At 57.8% G+C, this 21,621-nt stretch overlaps 2 protein-coding genes across 9 annotated transcripts; one reads left to right on the forward strand and one right to left on the reverse strand.

Annotated features, from left to right (window-relative positions):
* Window positions 1-202: 202 nt before the first annotated feature.
* Window positions 203-18,684, forward strand: TMEM269 (transmembrane protein 269). Of its 8 annotated transcripts, none has more exons than XM_055001271.1 (7): window positions 203-286; window positions 1,738-1,819; window positions 11,805-11,952; window positions 12,879-12,976; window positions 13,705-13,848; window positions 14,975-15,175; window positions 16,636-18,684. In XM_055001271.1, the coding sequence occupies exons 2-7, from the start codon at window positions 1,795-1,797 to the stop codon at window positions 16,743-16,745; spliced, it is 726 nt and encodes a 241-aa protein (XP_054857246.1). In that variant the 5' UTR covers window positions 203-286; window positions 1,738-1,794; the 3' UTR covers window positions 16,746-18,684. The 8 variants fall into 8 exon arrangements, with proteins under 8 accessions (XP_054857246.1, XP_054857247.1, XP_054857248.1 ...); XM_055001272.1 differs by having other exon boundaries at window positions 264-281; window positions 1,734-1,819; XM_055001273.1 differs by lacking the exon at window positions 203-286 and adding an exon at window positions 460-477.
* Window positions 18,685-18,864: 180 nt separating this feature from the next.
* Window positions 18,865-21,232, reverse strand: SVBP (small vasohibin binding protein). The gene is made up of 2 exons (XM_055001829.1): window positions 21,065-21,232; window positions 18,865-19,251 (listed from the first exon to the last, which is right to left on the reverse strand). The coding sequence occupies exons 1-2, from the start codon at window positions 21,194-21,196 to the stop codon at window positions 19,165-19,167; spliced, it is 219 nt and encodes a 72-aa protein (XP_054857804.1). The 5' UTR covers window positions 21,197-21,232; the 3' UTR covers window positions 18,865-19,164.
* Between the last annotated feature and the right edge of the window lie 389 nt (window positions 21,233-21,621).

The following is a 21,621-nucleotide window of genomic DNA, read 5'->3' on the forward strand; positions in this document are numbered from 1 at the left end:
CGCTCTTCCGGGCAGCCTCGCTGCAGCGGCGGCCGCGTCCCCCGCACGCGCCCCGCAGCCCGGCTCGTCCGCGCTCTGCCGGCGCACAGGCTCCGGGGGCGCCCCGGGCGGGGGAGAGGGAGGGGGGAGAGCCCCGCCGAGGCCCGCCCCGCCCCTTCCTGTGGAATTTCCCCGCGGGGCGCGGGCGCGGGCGCGGGGCGGCGGGGCCGCGCGGCATAAAAGCGGCGGCGCAGCGAGCGGGCGGCCAGGCAGCGGAGCCAGGCAGCGAGCGGAGGCCGGGCGGCAGGTGAGCGGCCGGGCCGGGCGGTGATGCGCGGTGACGCCACAAGGGCCGGGGCGGCGCAGGACGGCCGGGCAGCCCAGCCAGCCCAGCCTGCCCGCAGGGGCGGCGCCCGCCCGCCCTCGCTCCTCTCCCGGCCCGCGAGGCGCCCGCAGCGCCCCGACAGCCATGGTGCCGCCTGGCGGGCAGCCTGCACGGTGAGCGGCGCGCCGGGGCAGCCTCCCTGGCCGGCGGCACTCGACCCAGCGCTGCCCTCGCCTGTCGCGGCGGCGGCTGCTGCTGCTGCCCGGACGGGAAGGGGCCGGCGGGCTCGAGAAGCCGCGCTCGCCTCGGCGGCTCCCCCCCGCCCGGGCCGGGGGCTGCGTTCTCCCCGGGGCAGGGCGCGGCAGGGCCCGGGGGCTAAGGCGGGGCGCTCGCCGGGGCCCCGTTCTGGCTGCTCCCGGCGCGCGCGCCTTCCCGGCCCCCTCCCTCGCGCCGACGCCCCTTTTCCTCGCGCCGCGGCCGGGGGAGGCGCCGGAGACGCGCCGGGCGGGACAGCGGCGCGCGATCGGGCCGAGCGGCCAAGGCGCGAGCCGGGCTGCCGTCCTCCCTCCGCGGGCCCCCGCCCGGCCCCGCTTCGCTTCCGAGGGCCGCCGAGACGGGGCTGCCCCGCGCCGAGGAAATGGCCGCTGCCGGCGGGGCCGCGCTCGGAGCCGACCCGGCCAGCTGCGCAGCAGCCGCTCGGGCTCGGCCGCGCTCTTCCCGCGCCCCTTGGCAGCACAGGCGCGCTCGGGAACGAGCCGCGCGAAGCCGGCAGAGGCGGGCGGAGCGCCGCTCCGCCAAGCCTCGGCTTCCCCTGGCGCCCGGGCGCGGGATCGCTCGCCCAGCCCGCAAAGACGCCGCGCCGCTTGCGGGAGCGCCCGCCCGGCTGCGCAAAGGCCGGCCGGCCGGCCTGCCTGCCGCTGCGATGCTCGAGCCGCCGGGCTGGGCGACGCGCGGGGAGACGGAGGCGGCTGCGCGGCCGGGCCGGCGGGAAGGGTCGGGGTGGCGGCGGCTGCCTTGGCCCTTCTTGCCCGGCACGCGCGCCGAGACGCGGCCGCCTCGCCCGGGGTTCGGTTGGGCCCCCAGCCCGGGCCTGGACCCCTGCGCGGGGCGTCCCACCTTCCCCGGCTGCCCGAGAAAGCATCTCGGCTTGCCGCGGGTGCCTCCCGCGGGCTCGGCGGCGGTTTCGCTTCCCTCTGGGAAACGCTTTCCCTCCCGCTTCCAGGGGCTTCGGGCAGCGACTGGCACCACTTGCCAGTTAGGCTGCCCGTTGTAGTGCCACGCCAGACTTGCCCCCCATCTCGACAGGGAGTCGGAGTCGGAGCGAAAGCCCCGTAACGCCCCCCCTCCTCCCAGGGCGCCGGGAAAGGCCTGCTTGGGGGGGGGCCTGGAGCCTGCCAGCTGCCCCCACCCAGCCTCTCTTCTTTCCCTTGCAGCTGCGACAGAAGAGGAGCAGAAGGAGTCTCTAGCTGTCCCGGTCCAGTCCTGCCAAGATGTGGATGGTGTTGCCCCCTTCCGGTGAGTCCCGCGACCAACACAGCCCCCCCTCCCCTCGGCACCCCCGGCGGCTTCTTGGAGCGGCTTCCGGCTTTCCCACCTGCTGAGGGGAACCAGAGAGGAAGGAAAATCCCCAAGGGGCAGCCGGGTCAGTCCACTGCAGCAAACCCAAAGAAACCAGAGTTTTGTGGCACCTTCCCAGATGAACTGAAGCAGTGGTGCAAAAGCTGCCTTTGGATGCTTGAACGTGGCCGTGTTCAAGGCTCAGGCACATCAAGTGTAAAGTAGGGGGCCAGAAGGCAAGGCAAGGGGACCCGTTTGTCTGCGGGGATCGAAGGGCTCACGTGAGGGGGCAGAGGGGGGGGGGGAGAAGCAGGCTGGCACCAAGGGCTTTGCCTGATCTAACCCTTTAATAGGATCCCGTGGCTTTGGCCTGCGTTGATGCACACACAAGATCCTGAAGCAGAGAGCCTCCCTGACCTAAATGCCCCCCCCCTCCTGCTCTCTCGCCCTCTCTTTGGTATCCTGACGCTGTTGGGGCAGTATCAGTCACAGGTTCCCCTTTCATGCTCGCAACGCGCCTGAAAGACTGGATCCTCACCTTTCTCTTAGTTTCTGGTACTTCCTGAAAAGACAACATGCAGCTTGTGGACTGAAACATCCCCCCAAATTCCAGTGGGCTGCTGAGCCCCCTCTGCCCCAGCTGCTCAGAGGCAGGCTTTCAGACACAGCTGTTGATGTGAGCATTGGCAAGGGGTTGCGCTGAGGGTGTGTGTGGGGGGAGGGGACAGACCCCCCCCCCGAGCGGAGATCTGGCAGCCCAGCATCCACTCGAAACCCCAGTCCCACAGCTGGATTTCATCTGGGGGGAGGGGGGGTCCTCTCCACTTCAGATTTTTTCCTGGGCTAGATCAAGCACAATCCCTTGACGTCAATAGGAAGTGCAGAGGCACACTTTGTAAACCTCTCTGAGGGGGCATTAAGTTGTCCTGAAGGACAGTATATAAATCAAATGTTTGTATTATTTTTTAGAGATGAGGTTTTCAGCTGCTTCTCTTTGGGGCTTCCCTATAGTGGCCGGGGGGCCAGAGCTGTTCCTGTACGTTGAATTGCTGCATTCCTCTCTGGTTCCCCACCTCTTCTTGAAGGTTTTCCACGGAGCTCTTTGGCCTGGGCATGTTCTGTCTTCTGAGCTTTAACACTCTGAAACAACTTTTAAATATCTTTTCCCTACTAATAGCCCGTGAGCCCCTCCTTGCCAGTCACCCCCAAAGGCTGTGCTTGAGCCCCAGCCGGAGGTGGGAGGGGTTACAGGCCGTGGGGAGGGAGGGAGGGAGGGAGCCACCCTCCCACAGGGTGCCCCGTGCTGCCAGCGGCTGCTGGGGCCTGAGCCCTGGCATCGTCTCTTCCCTGCTATGAGGTGATTATACGAGCAGATAGGTGGGGTGGGGGAGGAGCTCTGTAGGAGGACGTCTCCTTTGTCCCCATGTTGACAGCCTTTGCTCCCCTTTTTTTCCCCCTAATACCTGTAGCAGATTGCAGTCCAGGCGTGGGGCTGGTTTTGGTGCTGCTCTTTCCAACCCGAATCTTCCACCCTGACCATCAAAATGGGTCACTCCGGCAGTGATGCCAGTATGGGGGTCTCTCCTTTTCTTTCCCTTGCACGTTCAAGTGCAGAGATCTGGCACCGGTGGCCGTAGCCACTTGGCAGGCTTGACGAGGGCGAGCTCACACAACTTGCCCGTCCGTTGGAAGGCTCTTCCTCGGATTGCTGCAGGCAGCTGACATGGAACCGCAAGGGCTGGGCTTTTCATGCCCCTCTGCCTGTGACAGTTGCTGATGAAAGGCAGGCCGGGAAGAACTGGAACCGTGGAGGATGAGCGGGTAGGATTTGACCCAGAAATAGTGAGTCAGAGGGACGGTGAGATCCAACCTCTTGTGCTAACAGATGGAGCATCTTGTGGAGGTATGCAAACAGGAAAAGCCCGGCATGGGTAGCTGCCAAAGTTAAGAGAGGCCCGTTCAACATATGCCTCACGTGGGCCGCTCTTGGGACATGGAGCACCAGCAAGCTGAGGTCCTTTTCAGGAGAGGCAGGGGCCTCCCCCCCTAGCCCCTCCTCTGCTGGCAGAGGTCCTTGGCCCTGCAGCAGAGAGAAGGAAGCCACTGGCCAGTGGAGGCAGCCTTTGCAGGGAGTGAATTGTAGGTCAGGGGCACGTGTGGCACTTGGAAGCGTGCCCAGAATGCTGTGAGCGACCAGCACCCTCTTGTGTAATCCCAGTGCCTCCCTGCTCGGGCCTCCGCAACGTGTGGCTGTGATTTGTATTCTGAGGACTGTTCCAAGTGGAGCTCAAGGACGGGGCAAAGTCTCAAGGGCACAAAACACCCCCCCCCAGGTGTCTTTATGCCTCTTAATCTTTACCGATGTTTGTGCAGAGATGGAGGACCGCGGGGAGGTGTGCAGGATGCCAGAGGCATCTTTGAAGGGACTCAGTGTTGCTTTTGAGCATTGCAACTTTTTTGGGGGAGAAATGAAAACAGGCAGCTGGGGTGGGGCCATTACATATGGTGGTTCTCCGAGGGATCTAGAGAGGGCTGTTCTTTCTCCCCAAACTGGGCGCCTCCGGTTGTCTCTCTGGAACTGCATGGAGCTTTCCCTGCGTCCAGGCCCACCTCCCACAACTGCAGTTACGTGGAGAGTTCGCAGACCTCAGCTGTTTAAGCAGAGAGATCCTCGGGGGATTCACTCAGTCCTGGCTGCTTGGAGAGGTTTCAGCCAGTGCTGCAGTTTGGCCAGGCGATTCATGTGCCTGCCAGTTCAGAAACGGAGGGGTCTGCTTTAAAGAGCCAAGAAAAATACCACCCCACCCCACCCCGTGCTAAGTCGGCCAAGCGTGGCTCATTTGCCATCTTCCGTTCTCCCTCTGCAGAGTTCCCTCCGACTGAGACTAAATTCCGAGGCGCCACATCCGTTGCAGCCCTTCCACCCGTGAAAAGCGGAAGGGCAAGGAAAGGGCAGGGCTGGTGCGTGTGCGTGATGGGTGGGCAGGAGTGCTGTCTACTGGGAGCGCCCTTTCGTCTGGGGCCCGGATCACTGGTGGCCTGGTGCTCACCTGCGGCTCATGGCGTGGGCCTGCTGGCTGTGCTTGGCCTGGCCGGGGCCGTGTGTGTCAGTGGCCACCCCCTCCAGCCTTGGGATCTCGAGAGAGTATTTTGAGGTGAAGATGGTCGGGCTTGAATTGCCTGCCTCTTCGCTGCCCCCCCCCCTTCTCTGCCCTCGAAGAACCCAGTTCTGGGGTTCCGGGGCAGCTTGATCTGGGACAGGTTCTGGAGGCTCCTCCACAGGCCAGGCTGAGCCGAAAGGGCAGCAGGGGTTTAAACTTTTTTTTTAAAGACATTGTTGTATTATAGTTGTATTGAAAATACAGGGCTCTCCTATATCTGTACTGTGCATTGTGCAATATCAATGAAACCATTTAAAGCCCCGCGGTCTCCGTTTGATTCCTTGATCTGCAAAACTGGTGTTTGCCTCAGCACTTCAGAAAGCGGAATGTTCCTAGAAGCTTCCCAAGTTTGATTGTAAAGAACCAACTTGGCCGCCTGTCCCTTGTCTCATAAAGCCCAGGGGGCCCTTCCAGTGGCTGGTTCCAAACACTGGGGTGAGTCCTCTTTTCCCATTTTCTTAAAAGCAAACCTTTTCCCTGGGAGAAACACCTGATCCTTCTACCTCTGTCCTCCCCCAAGCGCAGTGAATTCTCCGCAGACTGCATGCATGGAAGCAAACCTTTGGCAGTCTTAAATGGGGTGGGGCCTAACTCGCTTTGGCTAGAATGGCTGTAGGACAGCGGCCAAGGGATGGCTGCATGCGGCAGGTGTGCATTTGAGGCCCTGATCCTGGCTGTGCCGTCCCCTCCTCTGCTGGGAACTTACATCCGTGTTTAGGTAGCCAAAATATGTGCAGGGATGGTGTGTACCCAGCGGGGTGTTGGCGCATGTGCCGACAGAGCTACATCAGAACTAGGAGAGTTGCATTCCTGACCAGCTGCTCACCCTCCACTGCGGAGTGCGCATGGGAAGGCGAGGCTGCCTCTCTCGGGATGGTGGTGGCTGCAGGTGGGATGGGGGAAGGACCAGAGCAGCCCGCTGTGCTCAGCACTGATCTTGCCTCTGGACTTTAAGGGCTTCAGGTGGGCCGAACTGGGTGCCGTTCCAGGGACCAGAACACCCAGCGCAGGGTCCAGCTAGCCGTCATGGGTCCTTCTGCCTTCACAAGGGGTGGGCAGAGCAGGCACAAAGAGGGTGGAGCCTGTGTCCACAGGGCATGTGTCCTGGAGCTCTGAAAAGATGCCTGGACTGGTGGGGGGGGGCACTCCCTTCACTCCGTGCATGCCCCAGAGAGATTCTGGAAAGCCTTCTCGGGCCTCCCCCAGGTGCCTGCTTCTGGTGGCCGCCCCCTCCCATCAGCATCTCCCTCTTGCTTTCCTTCTGGCTCCCAGTCTTCTCTTGAAGGGGGGGGCAGTGGCTGCCTAGCTCTCTCCAATCCCTCCTGCCTTCCTGCTACACCCAGCACTGACAACAACAGCATTTCTTTTAGCCCAGAAAAAGCTCCACATAGCCACTCCTGCTTGACAGCCACAGTGCGTTTGGAACGGTGTGTGCTGCGTGCGTGTGTGAACTCGAGGTGTGTGACTTTCCTTTGGGATTAAAAAATCCAAGGTTTCCCTGGGCCAAGACTCTGCACGGCCGTCTCTCAGGGCTCCCGTAATTATTTGACACAGCATTTCCAAAGAGCTCATGTTTAACCGTCAAAGCAGTGGCTTGAAATTTCTGACTCGGAGAGGGACAGAACCCAGTGGCTTTTAAAAACTGCCGTTCTTTGCCCCTGGGAGATCTCAGTATAGGCATGGTCCCACGAAAGTTTTGTGAGCCAAGCCCCTTGAAACTAGTGGAATGCATTAATACTGCCTTAACTGAACAGTTTGACTTGGGGTGTGACCTGATGGGTGTTGACTTAGGAACAAGACCCGCTGAGTTTAATGGCGCTCATTCCCAAGTCAGGCCATGCGGGCTGCCAGCCCTACTCACTACAGCAAAATTTTTGCTGTTTGCAAAGTTCTTAGCCATTGTGACTGGAATTCCAGACACAAGTCATTTGGCCCTGAGAAGCAGGCCTGGGGATTGGATACGTGATCCTGGAGGGAGGGGGCGGGGGGCGGGGGGAGGGTTGGGTTAAGGCAGGCATCATACAGGGACTGCTTTTTATGCCTGGAGGAGCTTAAAGCAGTCTGTTTTGATTGAGACCAAGACCCTGGGGGGTGATTTCCAGGGGTGTCTGCTTGCCCTTGGGAGGGGGCTCTCCGTGGGCCCCTCCTTCAAGCTTGTTCAGGGGGATCCAGCTCAGTCCACACAAGGGTTAATCGTTCACCCTTCACTCCAGCAGGTGCCGGTGGTAGAAGGCCCTTCCCAGGCACTGGGGGACATTCCAAGGAGGGGGCGGCGCTTTCCGCTCCAGGCTTATAATGGGCTGCGCTGAGCTCCTCTCTCCTTCAAGCGACTGGGTAAAAAGACAGCACTGCTGTGACCTTGGTTGGTGCCTGTTTATATGAACAGGGAGAGTCTCTTTCTGCCACAAAATCCCTCTGGGTACAAAAAGGCAGCCAGCGATTCCTGTGCTTTCCCACAGTGCCCCACTGGGCCTTCGGGGACTGTGCGTCGTCCCCCTGGGATGCAGCAGTGAGACACCCTTGGGGGGAAGAGGCTGAGTGGCGCCTCTTGTAATTGGCAAGCAACGTGACTGGACAGAAGGGTGGGCCCAAGGTGCCCGGGGAACAGCCTGAGCGCTCCCTGCCCCCGCAGCTGCTGGTGGGATGCGGAGCTATGGACCAGCCTCCATCTTCTCACAGTAGAAGGACATAACGGGTCTGTTTAGAGGAGCAGGCAGGCTCCCTGGGTGGCATCGCTCCAGAGTAACCGTGCCAGATAGAAGCTCAGGCCATGTGACGCTGAACTCTTCCCAGGGTGAGACTGACAGGGAGGTCAGCTTTCACTGTTGATTATTGTTGTTATGAAGCCCTTCAAAAGGCTGCCCCCAGTAAGAACTCAGCAGCCAGCATGAGCCAGCATGTCTGCCTCTAGGCAGGGTTTCCATGGGAACAAAATTCACTGGCCCAACTGCTTCCAAGTCACGCTGGGACTTGGGGGGCAATTTCTGTAAACAAAAGGGAGACCTCCCATCCAGTGGTTTTCAGATCCCAGCAAATAATGGGGGACTAAAGACAGACGAGCACCTTCATATCTGCTGATGTGACCTCTCCCCCCCCCGCCCCCGGGGTCTTTGTTCCTTTGGAATTGCCAGGGAAGATTTAAGGGGGTCCTGGCCCGGTGTGTGTGGGGAGAGGTGTAGCTGTGCCCCCTTGCCTAGGCTTCTGTCCCAGAACTGCCAGCCCCAAGGAACTTCAAGCCGGCTGGGGAAGGCTTACTGGTACCCTGGCTTGGATGACTATGAGCAAGAGGCGGCAGGCTGAAACACCAATCCGTGAAGACGGGACTGCCCTGCAGAGGCAGCGGAAACTTCTAAAGCTGAGCTATGTTGCTTAGCTGGCAGCTGAGGAACTCCAGGAACCATTGGCAGGAATCGTTTCTTCCGGGCAAATTCACATGGGATGATATCCTAGCTGCTTGTTTTCAAAGCTGATGTTTGCAGTAATTGTGGCCACTTCCCAGATGTGAAAGAACACTCCAACATCTGGGGAAGAGACAGTCTGTTCCAGGGATCCCTCATGGGGATTTCTTCTCAGAAGAGACACTAAAAAGTTTTATGTTCAGAGATGCATTCCAGTAACAATCAGAGCTCATGCAGTTCATTGGAGGAGCTTAGGGCCCTTTGCTCTTTCTTAGCCTGACCTTCCTCACAGGGCTGTTGTGAGGATAAAATCAAAGATAGGAGCTGCTTGCAATAGAACTAGGATAAAAATGTACCTGACAGAGTTTTAAGTGCCGACTTTGATCAGTGCAGTGGAACCTCACCTGTTCATTCCCTGCCAAAGAGGCCACAGGAGAGACCGGCCCGCACTATTGCAACCTCCGTGCGCAAAACTGGCCCCAAAGACTGCTGTGGGTAGGAGAATCACAGAGCAGGAAGCAGTAGGTGGGAGCAGTGAGAAGGCTGCTGGGTTGCAACCTGCTAAGCAGAGCTGGCTCTTTAAGAGCTCCTCGGGAACAAACCCGCTGTGGGGCTGAAGGCCAGTCTTGCTTGCTCTGGCTTGACCAAACAAAGTGAGGGAAGAGGAGGACAAGGGAGGGGAGGCTGCAGAATCTTGGCCCCCTGTGGCTTCTTGGGGGATGTCAAAGAGGTAGGCATGGACTGACCCAGCAGCCCTCCTAACAATGGGCCTGCGAGGACACGACATGCTTTGCGAGGACTGAGACATGCGCAAGGAGAAATGGCCACACGTTCTGTTAGCACAGGGAACACAGGCTTCGCCTCCTTTCCGCTGGGCCTCCGGAATAAATAGCCAAAGGCTCCTTTGATGGGTTACTGCAAGGATAGGAAAAGGGGGAAGGTGGCACGAATGCAGGAAGAAAAGTCTTTGGGCCAGAAAGGCAAGATGCAGAGGGTGGCTGGTCCTCACGTGGCCCTCAGTCTGCAAAAAAGGAGCAACAGCGTCTCCTCGCCTGCTTGGAAGCCTCTGGAGGACAAGCGTGTGCTCGGAGGAGCTCCTTCGGACCAAGCCTCCGCCTGGCCTCCAGGATTCTGCAAGGGGGTTGTTAGCTTGCCTCCGTTCCATCAGCCTCACGGCCTCGGCAACCTCAGCACATCCCCAGCAGTAGCACCATTTAATTCCCTGTGGCTTCCTTGTGGAAATGCCTGAGCTTTCCTTGAGTGGCATAAATGTGCACGCTCCTTCTGGAAACGACGGGAGGGGAGGTGGCGTAACGGGCGTTTGTCCCACAGTGGCCGAAGGAAGCGACTGTGCGCTCGCTGGGCAGAACGCCTCAGAGCCTTGGTTGCTGGGGCTGCTGTTCAGGCAAATGATGAAAAGCCCTCCTTGCAAATCGCCCCTCCTTCCAGAGATCCCCCCCCACTGCACAGATTCCTCCGCTTTACTCTTGGGATCGAGACCAGAGTTTCCTCAAGCGCAGATCAGCCCGCCAGTGAAGAGGCCCTGAATCTCTCTACATAACAGTCCAACAGAAAGGAGCCATTTTGGTTTTGCTTCCCGTGGGGGGGGGGGGTGGCGAGGGGCAGCCCACGTGCTGAGCTTTGCCAGCTTGCACTCCCTTTTAGCTGCAAGAGTTGCAGTTCTGGATGGAGGACGCCGTGTTCTGCACCCGCAGGCGGTTATTTTAAGCATCCACAGGGCTGGTTTCTAGAGAAGCAGAAGCGAGGGCCTGCCTCTTAAAAGCCTCACCTGTTCCCAGTCTCCTCCTTAGCATGGGATGAACAGGCCAGCCATTGTCATTGTGTTTTTATTTGGGTGAGGGACACAGCCGAGGTGCGCCTGTCGAAATGTTGGCTTGGAGAGAGTCGGAGGGGGGGCGGGGAGGCCGCTAAGCGGGTGGGTCGGGGGAGTCTGGAAGCAGGGGTCACACTGACTGTGGATGTTGTTCGGCTCTGACTGCTGTTTTCTTTCAGATGAAGAATGCCATGAACTTGCCTGGCTTTGGAAATCCGTCAAGGGCAGGGTGCAAAACACACTAGTAGGATATGTCCCTTCACACTTTCTCTAAAGAGTAGCCCTTTCTTGGGGGAGATAAAATGCTTTGCGTTAAGGAGCGGGGTTGTAATTTTTTTTCTCTGTTGCGACGGGGAATGTTTCATTTCCAAGTAGCTGTAAATTTGATGGTAATGGTAGGATATGGGGGTGTGGGGGGGGGGCTGGGATGAAAAAGAAGCCTGGCTAAGATTGCTTTTTGAAGAACAGACCCATGCATGTACCTGTGGCAGGTGATCTCAGTGCTGGGTAAATGAAAGCCAGTGGGGGGACAGCTGAGCTGCAGCCAAGCTGCACAGCCCCCACCGGTTGTATGCGCTGCCCTTGGCTTCCTTTGTGTTGCTGCCGTCTTTTGCCAAGCTCAGCATGATGTGCCAGGACAGCAGAACCCCAGCTGGCGGCTGAAGCGGCCCTGGACTCCTTTGAGGTTCTCCAGAAGGCCAACTCGGTCGCAGTGTCAGACACAGGCTGGAGCAGCATTTCCAGGAGAGCATTCAGCTGGTGCAGCGCTCGCAAACGAATGGCCAGGGCAGTGCTGAGATGGCCAAAGAGTCACAAGGCTCGGCAGATGGGGGTGGGGGGGGGGAGGAACACGGGGCACCGCCTTAAACTGAGTCAGACCACGGGGGTCCATCAAGGTCCGTCCTGTTGGCTGCTCCCCGGGGTCTCGAGCGGATGTCTCTTCTGTCGCCTACTACCTGGTCCATCTTTTATCTGGAGATGTTGCAGGGGTCGAACTCGGGCCCTTCTGAGCCACGGCTCCTTTCCGTGGTGCCCCGGGGCCAAGGCTCTCAGTGGGCTGTGCGAGTTTGTTCTGCTTGGGCAGCCTTCCTGGGATGCTGGCCAGGAGACAGGCAGCCACGGTGGCCGTGTAACCATGCCCAAGTGGCTAGCCGGGGCCAGATCCTCCGCCGCCTCTCCTTCCATGGCTGAGCCAAAAGCAACACACCAGAAGGCCAAGCTAAGCATGGAGGGGGAGCTCTCGAGGAAGGCCTGCTAGATCTGCTTACCGGGCGGCTGGACGCAGCAGCTTCAGCCGTCTTTGGGCCAGAAATTCTGTCTTCTGGGGCGGGCCGAGGTCCCTCAGCCCACAGCCCACCTCTCTAGCCGACCTCCCCAAGCGTCCCTCCCTCTGAGGGAGCTTCCGAAGTGGGGATGTGGATGTGCCTGAAGAGCGATCCTGCTGGTCCCTGGGTCTGCCTCCACTTCTTCCTGAATCATGACTTCTGCTCAGTAAAAGGCTGTGGCCAAGGACTCCCCCCTCTCTGACTTCTTCTCCCGCTGGTCTGCAGGTATATTTCAGTACCTCAAGAAGCTATTCCTGACCGAGCAAGCTGGCCGGGCTCAGGTGGCGGACTTCCTGCGCAAGAATGCGGCCAACTCCATCTCCATGGCGAACCTCGTCATGGGCCTGTCCTCGGTCCTCTGCAGCCTCAACGGGTATGTGGATGCCCAGTCTGGGGGTGGGGCTGGGGGAGGGCAGAGCCTGGCCCATAGCGCCTGCAGATACGCTCCAGCGGGATGCTTGCTTGGATTCACAACGGAAGGTAACAACAGGAGTCGTTCCTAATCCTGTTGCTGCCTCCCATTGGTCATCCCGGTAGGCTTCCCAGGGGCTGCTTGGTCATGGCCCTAAGGGCCAATCTTTGGGGCTGCCAGAGGAGCAGGGTCTGAAGGCTCCTGAAGCACGGAGCTGCCTGTGCTGGTGGCAGCCTCTCCAGCCCCCTGTCGAGACCTCACGTAGCCGTGACCCATCCCCAGAGTTTGGTATAGGGAGCTGCCTTGTACGGAGCCAGCCCTTCCATCCCTCTCGCCCAGCCTGGTCTCCTTTAAGGTGACTCCCTGGGACCCCAGATGGAAAGCAGTCTTCCCCAGCTGCTGGGGATTGGCTTGCAGGCCTTCTGTGTGCAACGCCAGGGCTTTCCCCGTGGTCTCTGCAGCCGCCTCCTGCCCAGCCGTGGGCGGCCTGTTGCTGCCGAACATGTTGCTTAAAAACAGGCGATTGCTGCAGACGCCACGGAGGGGCGGGAGAACTCGGTTTGTTGGGGAGGGGTGGTTCTGCAGCTTGAATCCGCCAACCCTGTTCAATGGGCAAAGTGCCCCAAAGCCTTTCTGCTCTGTGTGTGCAGAAGACAGATGCTCCAGTGGCAGAGAGAAAGAGAGGTGCTCACGCCACAGCACGCTTTGCCCTTTGGGGGGGGGAACTCCCCCAGGCACGTGCCACTGTGCATGAGATGGGGGGGGGAGCACAAGAGCTTGGGGGCAGTCCGCAGGCTGGCCGCACACCTGGCTTGGTGCTTCTGGGAAGGTTGGCCCTCCGAGGGGTTGTCATGGCAATTCTCAGGCTGGTGCCTCTGTCCCTCCAGGCTGCACCATTGCGCATGCTGGCTGGTCCTGGTTGGATTCCTGCTGGACTTGGCGGACGGCGCAGTTGCCAGGCAGCTGAATGCTTGCTCAGCCTTGGGTGAGTCCTCCTCACTGGAGAATCTCCCTCATTCCCCAAGGGGGTTGAAAGTCCTGGAAGTGTGGCTGGAGCCTGTGGCCGCTGCCCTGACACTGGGCTCCAGAAGACCGGGGGGGGGGGGAGGGGGGGCGTGCTTTGGTGCGCTGCTCTGCAGATTTGGCTGCCAGCACAGAACATGTGGCCTGCTGGCCTTAGGGTTGCCAACCTCCAGGGGGTGGCTGGAAATCTCCCAGAATTACAACTCGAGATTTATAGAGATCAGTTACCCTGGAGAAAATGGCTGCTTTGGCAGGTGGATTCTGGGGCACTGGAGAGGGGCTGCTTGACCAATCTAGTTTGTGCTTGGAGGAAACATAGAGCTGGAAGGTATCCCAAGGGTCATCTAGTCCAGCTCTCTGCACAATGCAGGAATTTCACAGCTATCTCCCCCCCCCCTCATCATCTCCAGTGCCCAAAGGAAGGCAAAAACATCCAGGATCCCCGGCCAATCTGGCCTGGAGGAAAATTCCTTCCTGACCCCAAAGTGGTGATCAGCATGGAAGAAAGGGCCATGAGAGCCGAGCGCCGGCCCATCCCTTGCGGCCCTTCCTCGCCCAAACTGCCTAAATTCATATTGAGTCATAGAATCAGTATTGCTGTCAGTGGCCATCTATCCTCTCCTTAGAGGGGGACTGCGGCCAAAGCCCAGCGCTCACCCGTACATCTCCCTGACCCTTCCGTCCCGGCAGGAGCTAAGCTGGATGACTTCGCCGACTTCACCACCTTCGGACTGGCCACCTCGCTGCTCTTGCAGGCCCACGGGATCCTGGACGGGCTGCTCGCCATCGTGTACGTGCTGGCGGTGTTCACGCGCCTCTGCTTCTTCTCCAGCGGTGAGTCCCTCTCTGGCCCCTGTTTCTAGAAAGCAGGGCATCTGTAGCACTTCCCTGAAATGGGGGGAACCGAATCCGGGAGCTGCAGTGATCCGGGCAGGAGGGGTTTGTACCGCCCGGAGCAGGGCGGGGCTTCCTGGGAGTCAGTCTGCAGGGCTGTTTCTCAAAAGGCAAATGAATGATGGTTGCAACATTCTTGAAAAGACTCAAGTGGGCATGACAAAGGAGCGGGAGAGTTCAGCCACTGAGATTCATGCTTGAGGACAACATCAGAGTTGCCATAATATTAATAAAAGTAATAATTAGTGTGCTTATCTACAGACAGATGAATGCCCCCTCAGAGCAGTGATCAAAGTCAGCGGTGTTGTTATCCCCCAATACAGCTGGGGAAGTGGGGCTGAGAGGAGGGGCTTCCCCAAGGCCGCGGGCTGAGCCCAAGGCAGGAGTGGGAGTCGAACCAGCAGAGCGCTGATATGCAGCCCAACCACTTAACCGCAGTGCTAAAGCAGCTGCCGTGAGCCCTGCAAGTGTGTTCAGAGAGCTGTGGAGGGGTCTGGCAACAGAGGTCCCTCATGCTGGCCCACCTGAACCTCTGAAGCAGGTTTCTGGCAGACCCAGCGGTCAGTCCTTCCAGCACCGTATTGGCTCCTCTCTAAGACCTGGCGCAGGGAAAGCTCATTCATTCTCGACGCCTGCAACCAGCAATCTTTGGGCTGGAGAGGCTGGGGACTGAGCCTGGGTAGGGGGCTTCTGCATGCAGAGCAAGGGGATTCTCCCACTGAGCAGCTCTCTCTGGGACTGCTTTGCTCTGGGACTTGGTTCATGCCAAGGAGGGGTTGAGTCGGGCAGTTCCAAGGGTGCCCCCTCTTGTGCTTCGGACCTCTCCCCGCTCCCCCCTTCTCACACACATCAGCTGTTCTGCAGTCTGTGGGCAAAAGGTCCCTCCCTCTCCAGACTGTGCCAGCAGTGAGGGAACGTCTTGGGGGAGCCCTCTGGCTGGCATGGTGGGAAACAGGTTGCTGGTCTAGAGGAGCCCTTGGCGCGACCCCCCTGCACAGCGCCCTGGTGCTCCCCGAATCCTCCAACCAAGCCAGTTCACCACCTCCCTTTCCTCCCCTCCTCTTAGGGGTGCCCTTCATGTACCGGGGACTGCCCTGCCCTTACGGCTCCTCAGTGCTGGCGTCCACCTACCTCTTGACTGGGGGCAACCTCGTGGTGATGCGCGTCGTTGCCATGGTGATGATCCTCTTCATGGTCGATCAGGGCTTCTACCCGCATGACAAGGTGCTGGAGTCTCAGGCCTGGAAGAAGGTCGTGTACGTGGGAGGTGAGTTCCCTGTGTGGGAGGGGGTGTGCGCGCACGCATGCATGTGCGCGCTCCTCACTGGAACCATCTTAGCCGCCAGGGCTGCCCACACTTCTTTGTAGAGTTCTGTCGACTTGGGGATGAGGGGGGTGGATTCTGTCCCTGTTTATGGAACGGTTCCTTTCTGGCCCAGTGACAGTCACTCATCAAAACGTGCTTGGAAGGGGCCTGTGCAGCTTCGCCCTCCATCCCTTCTGCTGCTTTGTTGGGTCGGAAGACGGACTCTGAGCTTCTTCCAAAGGAGAGGCCCAACCGGAGATGCTTCCGCTCTGGGCCACAAATGCCAGGCCCCAACTGGCCATTGTCAGCACCTAATTAATGAAAACATTTATACCCCACCTTTCCTCATAGCAGGATTAAAAACATTTACAGTTAAAATAAAAATAACAACCCGCAAATAGTAATTACTGCACTTATATCCCATTCTTTTAGACAGATTAGTGCCCACTCAGAGCGGCGAACAAAGTCAGTGCTGTTATTATCCCCACAATACAGCTGGGGAAGTGGGGCTGAGAGGAGGGGCTGCCCCAAGGCCACCTGCTGAGCTCGGGGCAGGAGTGGGGGGTCGAACCAACGGAGTGTTGATACGCAGCCCAACCACTTAACCACTGCGCTACAGCAGCTCCCCTTTGAAATCCCACCGTTTAAAAGATGCCTGTCGTGTAACCCCCCTGGAAGCTGTGGCGAGCCCTGCGGCACCTCCTGAAGCTCTCCTCCCATCCTCGGGGAGCCCATCCCACACAGCAGGGGCCACAGTGGAAAAGGCCCGGGCTCTGATTGATGCCAGGCAGGCCACCCTCAGAGGTGCAGGTGCCGGCCCGGGCTGGGGCACAGGGACCGGTGCGTTTCCTCCACAACCCCAGGCCATGCGGTTAAGAGAAAGCCCAGCGAGCCTGCTGCTGAGAGCCGAGGACTGACAATGTAAACATCCCCTGTGAAAGCAGGCGAATTTAAACCAGTATTGAAACAAAATGCTTTCTGAAATACATCCTTTATGAACAATACAACCTAATTCTAAACACATTTACAAAATATCTACAATTAAATGTAAGTACTCTTACATCCAACCTCACAATAGCCAAACACTATGAAATACACAATGCTGTGGACAGAAACACCTTCAGCGGGACGTGCCTTCTGTTTTGAACTTCAGTTGTGGCCGACAGGTAGCCCCAGGTTACTCCTGGTTTCAGCGTAGCTTTGTTCAAAATCACAGTTTCCACATAAGGCAAATAGCTTATCCATGAGGCACAACAAAACCAACTCCAATTCAAGTGCAGTTTGAAGCTGTATTAGGCACAAAGCCCTTTCCCCCAGGACCAGGGCCCTCCAGTATCAAGAGGGAACCAGGCACTTCGGAATGGATGCCTGTGCTCTTCCCAGCCTTTGCCTGAACTCTCTCTCTCTCTCTGCCGTTGCAGGGGCCGCGGTGGTGTTCTTCTCTGCCTTCCCCACAGCTTCACTCTACTACCTTCTTTGGTCCATTTCGTACATCTTCTTCCCCACTGTCTTGTGGAGCCACAAAGCGTGAGACCACCTGCGGCACCGCACGGAGTGAGCTTCGTGCACAGCTGGGGTGACGTGTCCGAGGCAGCCCTGCACTTCAGACCAAGTGATCCAGTGTTAACACCCATGAGTTGCCTAAAACCTTACTAAAGCTTTCGCCATCCTGACTTGAACGAAATGGCTTTGGGGTGTTTCCATCACATCCTGTAGCACTTTACCCTCCGTGCAGGAGGCCTGTCTGGGGAGCGCAGTGGCTGCCTGCTGCAGGGGAACAGATTAACCCTCCAAGCCTCTTCAGTGTAGATATGAATGTACAGATTCTTGATAAACAAAGAACACTAGAGAGATTTAAGAGGAAGTCATTTATAGATTATTTTTTTTTTAGTTCTTGGTGTACATGTTGATGGCTTTTAGGGTCTCAGTTCTGCTCTCTCCGCCATCTTTTAGGAATCCTTTTCTCTCCGGGATGGGGCCTGGAAAAGGGGACCCGATGCTATCTGCCAACGTCTTGCATTCTTTGCCTGGGAATCTGGGCAGGGGGCAGTTAAAGAGAGCAAATGGGCCTGTTGGGTTTGCACTGGTTAGATTTGCAGCATTTTAGAGCAAAGAATTCCTACTGCTCTGGGACCAAAACTGGACTGTAGCAAAGGAGGAATTGCTGCTGCCCTCATGCTGAGCTCATCCCGCAAAGGTACAGCTGTAGTATTTTTGGCCTTCCTTGAATTCTCCAGGTTGGCCTTACCAAGGCCCAGATTGAACTCAGACTTCCCCCCTTCCCAAATACAGAACAATTTAAACTATTAAGGTTTAACATTTTGTGCCATTTAAGAGATTCCAGACAGACAACATCTGGTTTTGCTTGAAGGGTCACTGGCCAAGTGTTAGCCAACAGCCTCTTAGTACTGGTTGGTTTCCAGGCTTTGCATAGATGCAGGAGGGCAACAAGTATCCTCCAGGCACGTCCTCAGGGATCTAGACCTGAGGTGAGCTTTGAGATTTCTTAGTTGTTCTATGTCAAGCCCCTCACCCAGTTTCCTGCCACTGTTGAACAGCTGAACCAACCAGTCCTGCAGAAACAAGTAATAGGCCTGGCGACGAAACGGAGATCTCCATGGTGGGAAAACCCAGCGGCCCTGCAGGCCCCCCACTAAACCTCTCCTGCTTCTTTGCCTTCAGCCCCTCCCCTGTGACAGCTAATAAGAAAATTGCTGTGTTTCTTTTGAGGGGTGTGGGAAGAGCTCTGCTGCAGGCTGGTGGCAGATGTAGCACAGCCAGGCAGGGTCATTTGTTACAGAGGTAATTTCTGTGTAGGTGCCTCAGAGCCGTGAGCTCCCAGTCCCTGTACCGATACCTGGAGTGCCTCTGAAGTCACTTTGCCCAATCCCCCCCGGTCCTGAAAAGGATCAGCAAGATGTGCCCAAGAAGAACCTCTCCTCAAATTATGAGCTAGTGGAAAAGCCTCTGCTTGGCGCATAGAAGGCCCCAGGTTCAATCCCGTTAAAAGGATCAGGTAGCAGATGATGTGAAAAAACTCCACCCGAGACCCTGCAGAGCAGCTGCCCGTCTGAGTCGAAAATGCTGACCTGGATGGCCCCGTATGGTCTGACTCAGTCTCAGGCAGCTCCATGTGTGTCCCTCTGTGTGTAGCCACCGAAAACTTGCTAGACAAGAATTCTTTGGCCTCTCCTTTGTGGCAAAGGCCCAATCCAGTCATTTGCACGGAGCTAGCAAGTAGATTTGCTGCTGTAATAACAGAACAAAAAGTCCCCGTGTTGGGAAGCACTGTGATATTTATTTTTTACTGCTCCATGTAGTGAGATGTTCCTAGGAAACTTAAATTTTCTTTCTCCTGTTAACAGTTTTGAGAGTGGGAAAAGCTCTGGAAGATGGACTGTGTGTCATTGTAATACTGTACTTGAAACTAATGATCTTGTGTTTTGGGAAATAAAATGTGAAAAGAGTTATTCCTGTGTCTTGCCAGTTGCTTTAATCTGGAATGGCATGCTAGGGGTTGCTTTCATCGGGGAGGGGAGGGCAGGGAGTCTCGCGCACTGGTGAAACGGAACTGGGGGGAATGGTCTCTTGCTATGCTGCACGGAGCAACAAACCAGCTGATTTTCCTTGGGTTCTCTTATAACGCCATGCAGATGCAGAAAACGGCTTTATTTTTTTTTAAAGTTTATTTCTCAAACCATAGTAATAAATAGAGTTAAAAACCAGTGTTCCAAAATGAGGACAGGCTGGGGTAGCAAAGAGCCAGGTGCTGGCTGGGATGGGAAAGAGCAACATTGGCTGGTCTGGGTGAAGCGCCTACGGCACGCTGCCTCTCCGTGTTCAGGGAGTGTCCAGTTCCATCTGACTTGGCCACGCATGGGGCTCTGTCCCTTGAGGCTGGCCATGCAGGTGGAACGGCTGCTGACCCTCTGGGATGCTGGGCCCGGCCCTCACTCGCCAGACGCTTGCATCTGCTTGCAGAAGGCATCAAACTGCTGCTGCTCTAGCTCTGTCATCACTCTGTTGAGGGCATAGATCTAGGGATCAAGCAAAACAGCCACCGGTTACACGCCTGCAAAGGCAACTCCGAAGAAGGTGGGATGGGATGCAGGTGGACTGAAGGCATCTGCCCGCCCTTCCTTCTTAGCGGCTGCCAAGAGGCAGTGCAGGGCTGAGGCTTTGGCTGACACGCTGGTCCTTAGAGGCCCTCTGGGGGCACCTGGCTGGCATGGCGGAAATGGGGTGCTGGGCTAGAAGAACCCTAACCCTCAACCAGCTCCTGAAGGGCTCTTTCCTTTGCCCAGTGCTGAAGCTAAGCTGGGATGGGCAGGGCCTGATGGGAAATTCCTGAGACTCACCTAAGAGCAAGCTACACAGTGTAAGATGAACCGCGACCGAAGGACACGGCACGCCCTGCACCGTCAATGGAAGACCGAATGCAGCTCAGGTCAGGGAAGTGTCCCGTTTTAGTTCACTCAGCATGGGAGGATCTCACCCAGCCGGGTTACTGGAGATGTGCTTGTATGCAAAGCACCATCTGTCCTCTTCCTCTTTTCTCTACTGTGGCCGCTACACAGATGTAGAATTGTTCAGGAGGGCCCTTTTATTCCGGGAACAATTGCGCTGTTTATTGCATGGATTATTCTGTTTATATGTCATCCTCTATTTTTGCTTGTTTATATTCTCTTTTTGCACTGTCTTCTAATTCTGTAAACTGCCTTAAGTCTTGGTGAGAAAGGTGGACTATAAAAGAAATAACTAAATACATAGACATCCATTCTAGCAGGGGTCTCCAGAAAGCCCCAAAACAGGGCTGCCAACCTCCAAGGGGTGGCTGAAGATCTCGAAGTACAACTAATCTCCAGGCCACAGAGGTGATTTTCTCTCTTTTAGAAGGTAGGCTGTATAGCACAGTGGCTAAGTGGTTGGGCTACGAATCAGCACTCTGCTGGTTCAAATCCCAGTACTGCCCATGAGCTCAGAAAGTGGCCTTAGAGAAGCCATTCCTCTCTGCCCCATGTTGTGGGGATAATACGCGTGCTATTGATCTGTCTAGAACTGCAATCTGTCTAGAACTGCAATTGATCTGTCTAGAACTGCAATTATTAGAGCATAGGGAGTGGTTGGGCTGTGAATCAGCACTCTACTGGTTCGACTCCCACTGTCATGAGCTCAGCAGGTGGCTTTGGGTGAGCCCCCCTCTCAGCCCAGCTCCCCAACTGCATTGGGGGGATAATAACCTTCGATTTATATTCCGCCCTTCAGGACAACTTAATGCCCACTCAGAGCGGTTTACAAAGTATGTCATTATTATCCCCACGACATCAATCACCCTGTGAGGTGGGTGGGGCTGAGAGAGCTCCAGAGAGCCGTGACTAGCCCAAGGTCACCCAGCTGGCTTCCAGTGGGGAATCAAACCCGGCTCTCCAGATTAGAGTCCCGCGCTCTTAACCACAACACCAAACTGTCTAATAACATTGACTTTGTTCACCGCTCTGAGTAGGGAACCAGTCTGCCTAGAAGAGCAGTTTGTTATTATCAGTAGTAGTAGTACTAGTCTGCTGAGGCCCCGCCCCCTCCAGGCCCCGCCCCCAAATCTCCCGCCACCTCCCCACCTGGAGCCGGCCACCCCTCGCAGAAGCAGGCAGCGGGCGGACTGCCCCTGCCCATGGAGGCTTCCTCCAGCAAAGGCCGCCCCGCCCGCCTCCCAAGCCAGTGGGCGTGGCCACGCATTGCATATTAGCCTCGCCCCGCCCAAGTTGGGCGCCCTAAAAGGCAGTGGGCGTGGCCACCCCAGGAGCAGGCCCCGCCCGACCCAAACGGCGCCCTCATTAGCCTGGCCCCGCCCACCTCGGCGCGCTGCCGCTGCTTGAGCTCCTGCTGGGCCGCGCGCTGCTTGGCCTTCTCCCCGCGGCTGCCGGGCGCCTCCTTGGCCTTGGGCGCGGGCGGCGCCTTCTCGCGGCGGGCCCCGCCGGCCTCCATCCCAGGGCCGGGGAGCAAGATGGCGGCGGGAGGGGAGGGGGAGGCCGGCGCCTCAGGCGGCGCATGCGCGGGGTGCGGGCCGCTCTAGCCGCGCCTCTGTGGCTGCCACCGAGCCCGAGAGGGAAGGGCGGGAGCGGCGCGCCACTTCCGGCTTCGCAAGGAACTAAGGCGGTGATTGGACGCCGGGTGTTGTGGGGGGGGGGCGGGCAGGAGGAGGCCTGTTGCCTCTCTGCGAGTCTGCGGCCGATTGGCGGGTGCTGCATGGCCGCCTTTGGGCAGAAGAAGTCTCTCCTCTCCGGAGCCAGAAGAGGGCCTGCCAGGAGCTTCTCAAGCCTCCTCTCCGGGCTCCGACTTGCATCCTAGGCAGGCGAGCCCACTCCCTGCTGCTTAGGCCGGCTCTTCCCAGACAGAAAGGAGAAGCCGGG

Source organism: Eublepharis macularius, chromosome 17 (genome assembly GCF_028583425.1).
Source record: "Eublepharis macularius isolate TG4126 chromosome 17, MPM_Emac_v1.0, whole genome shotgun sequence".
NCBI lineage: Eukaryota > Metazoa > Chordata > Lepidosauria > Squamata > Eublepharidae > Eublepharis > Eublepharis macularius.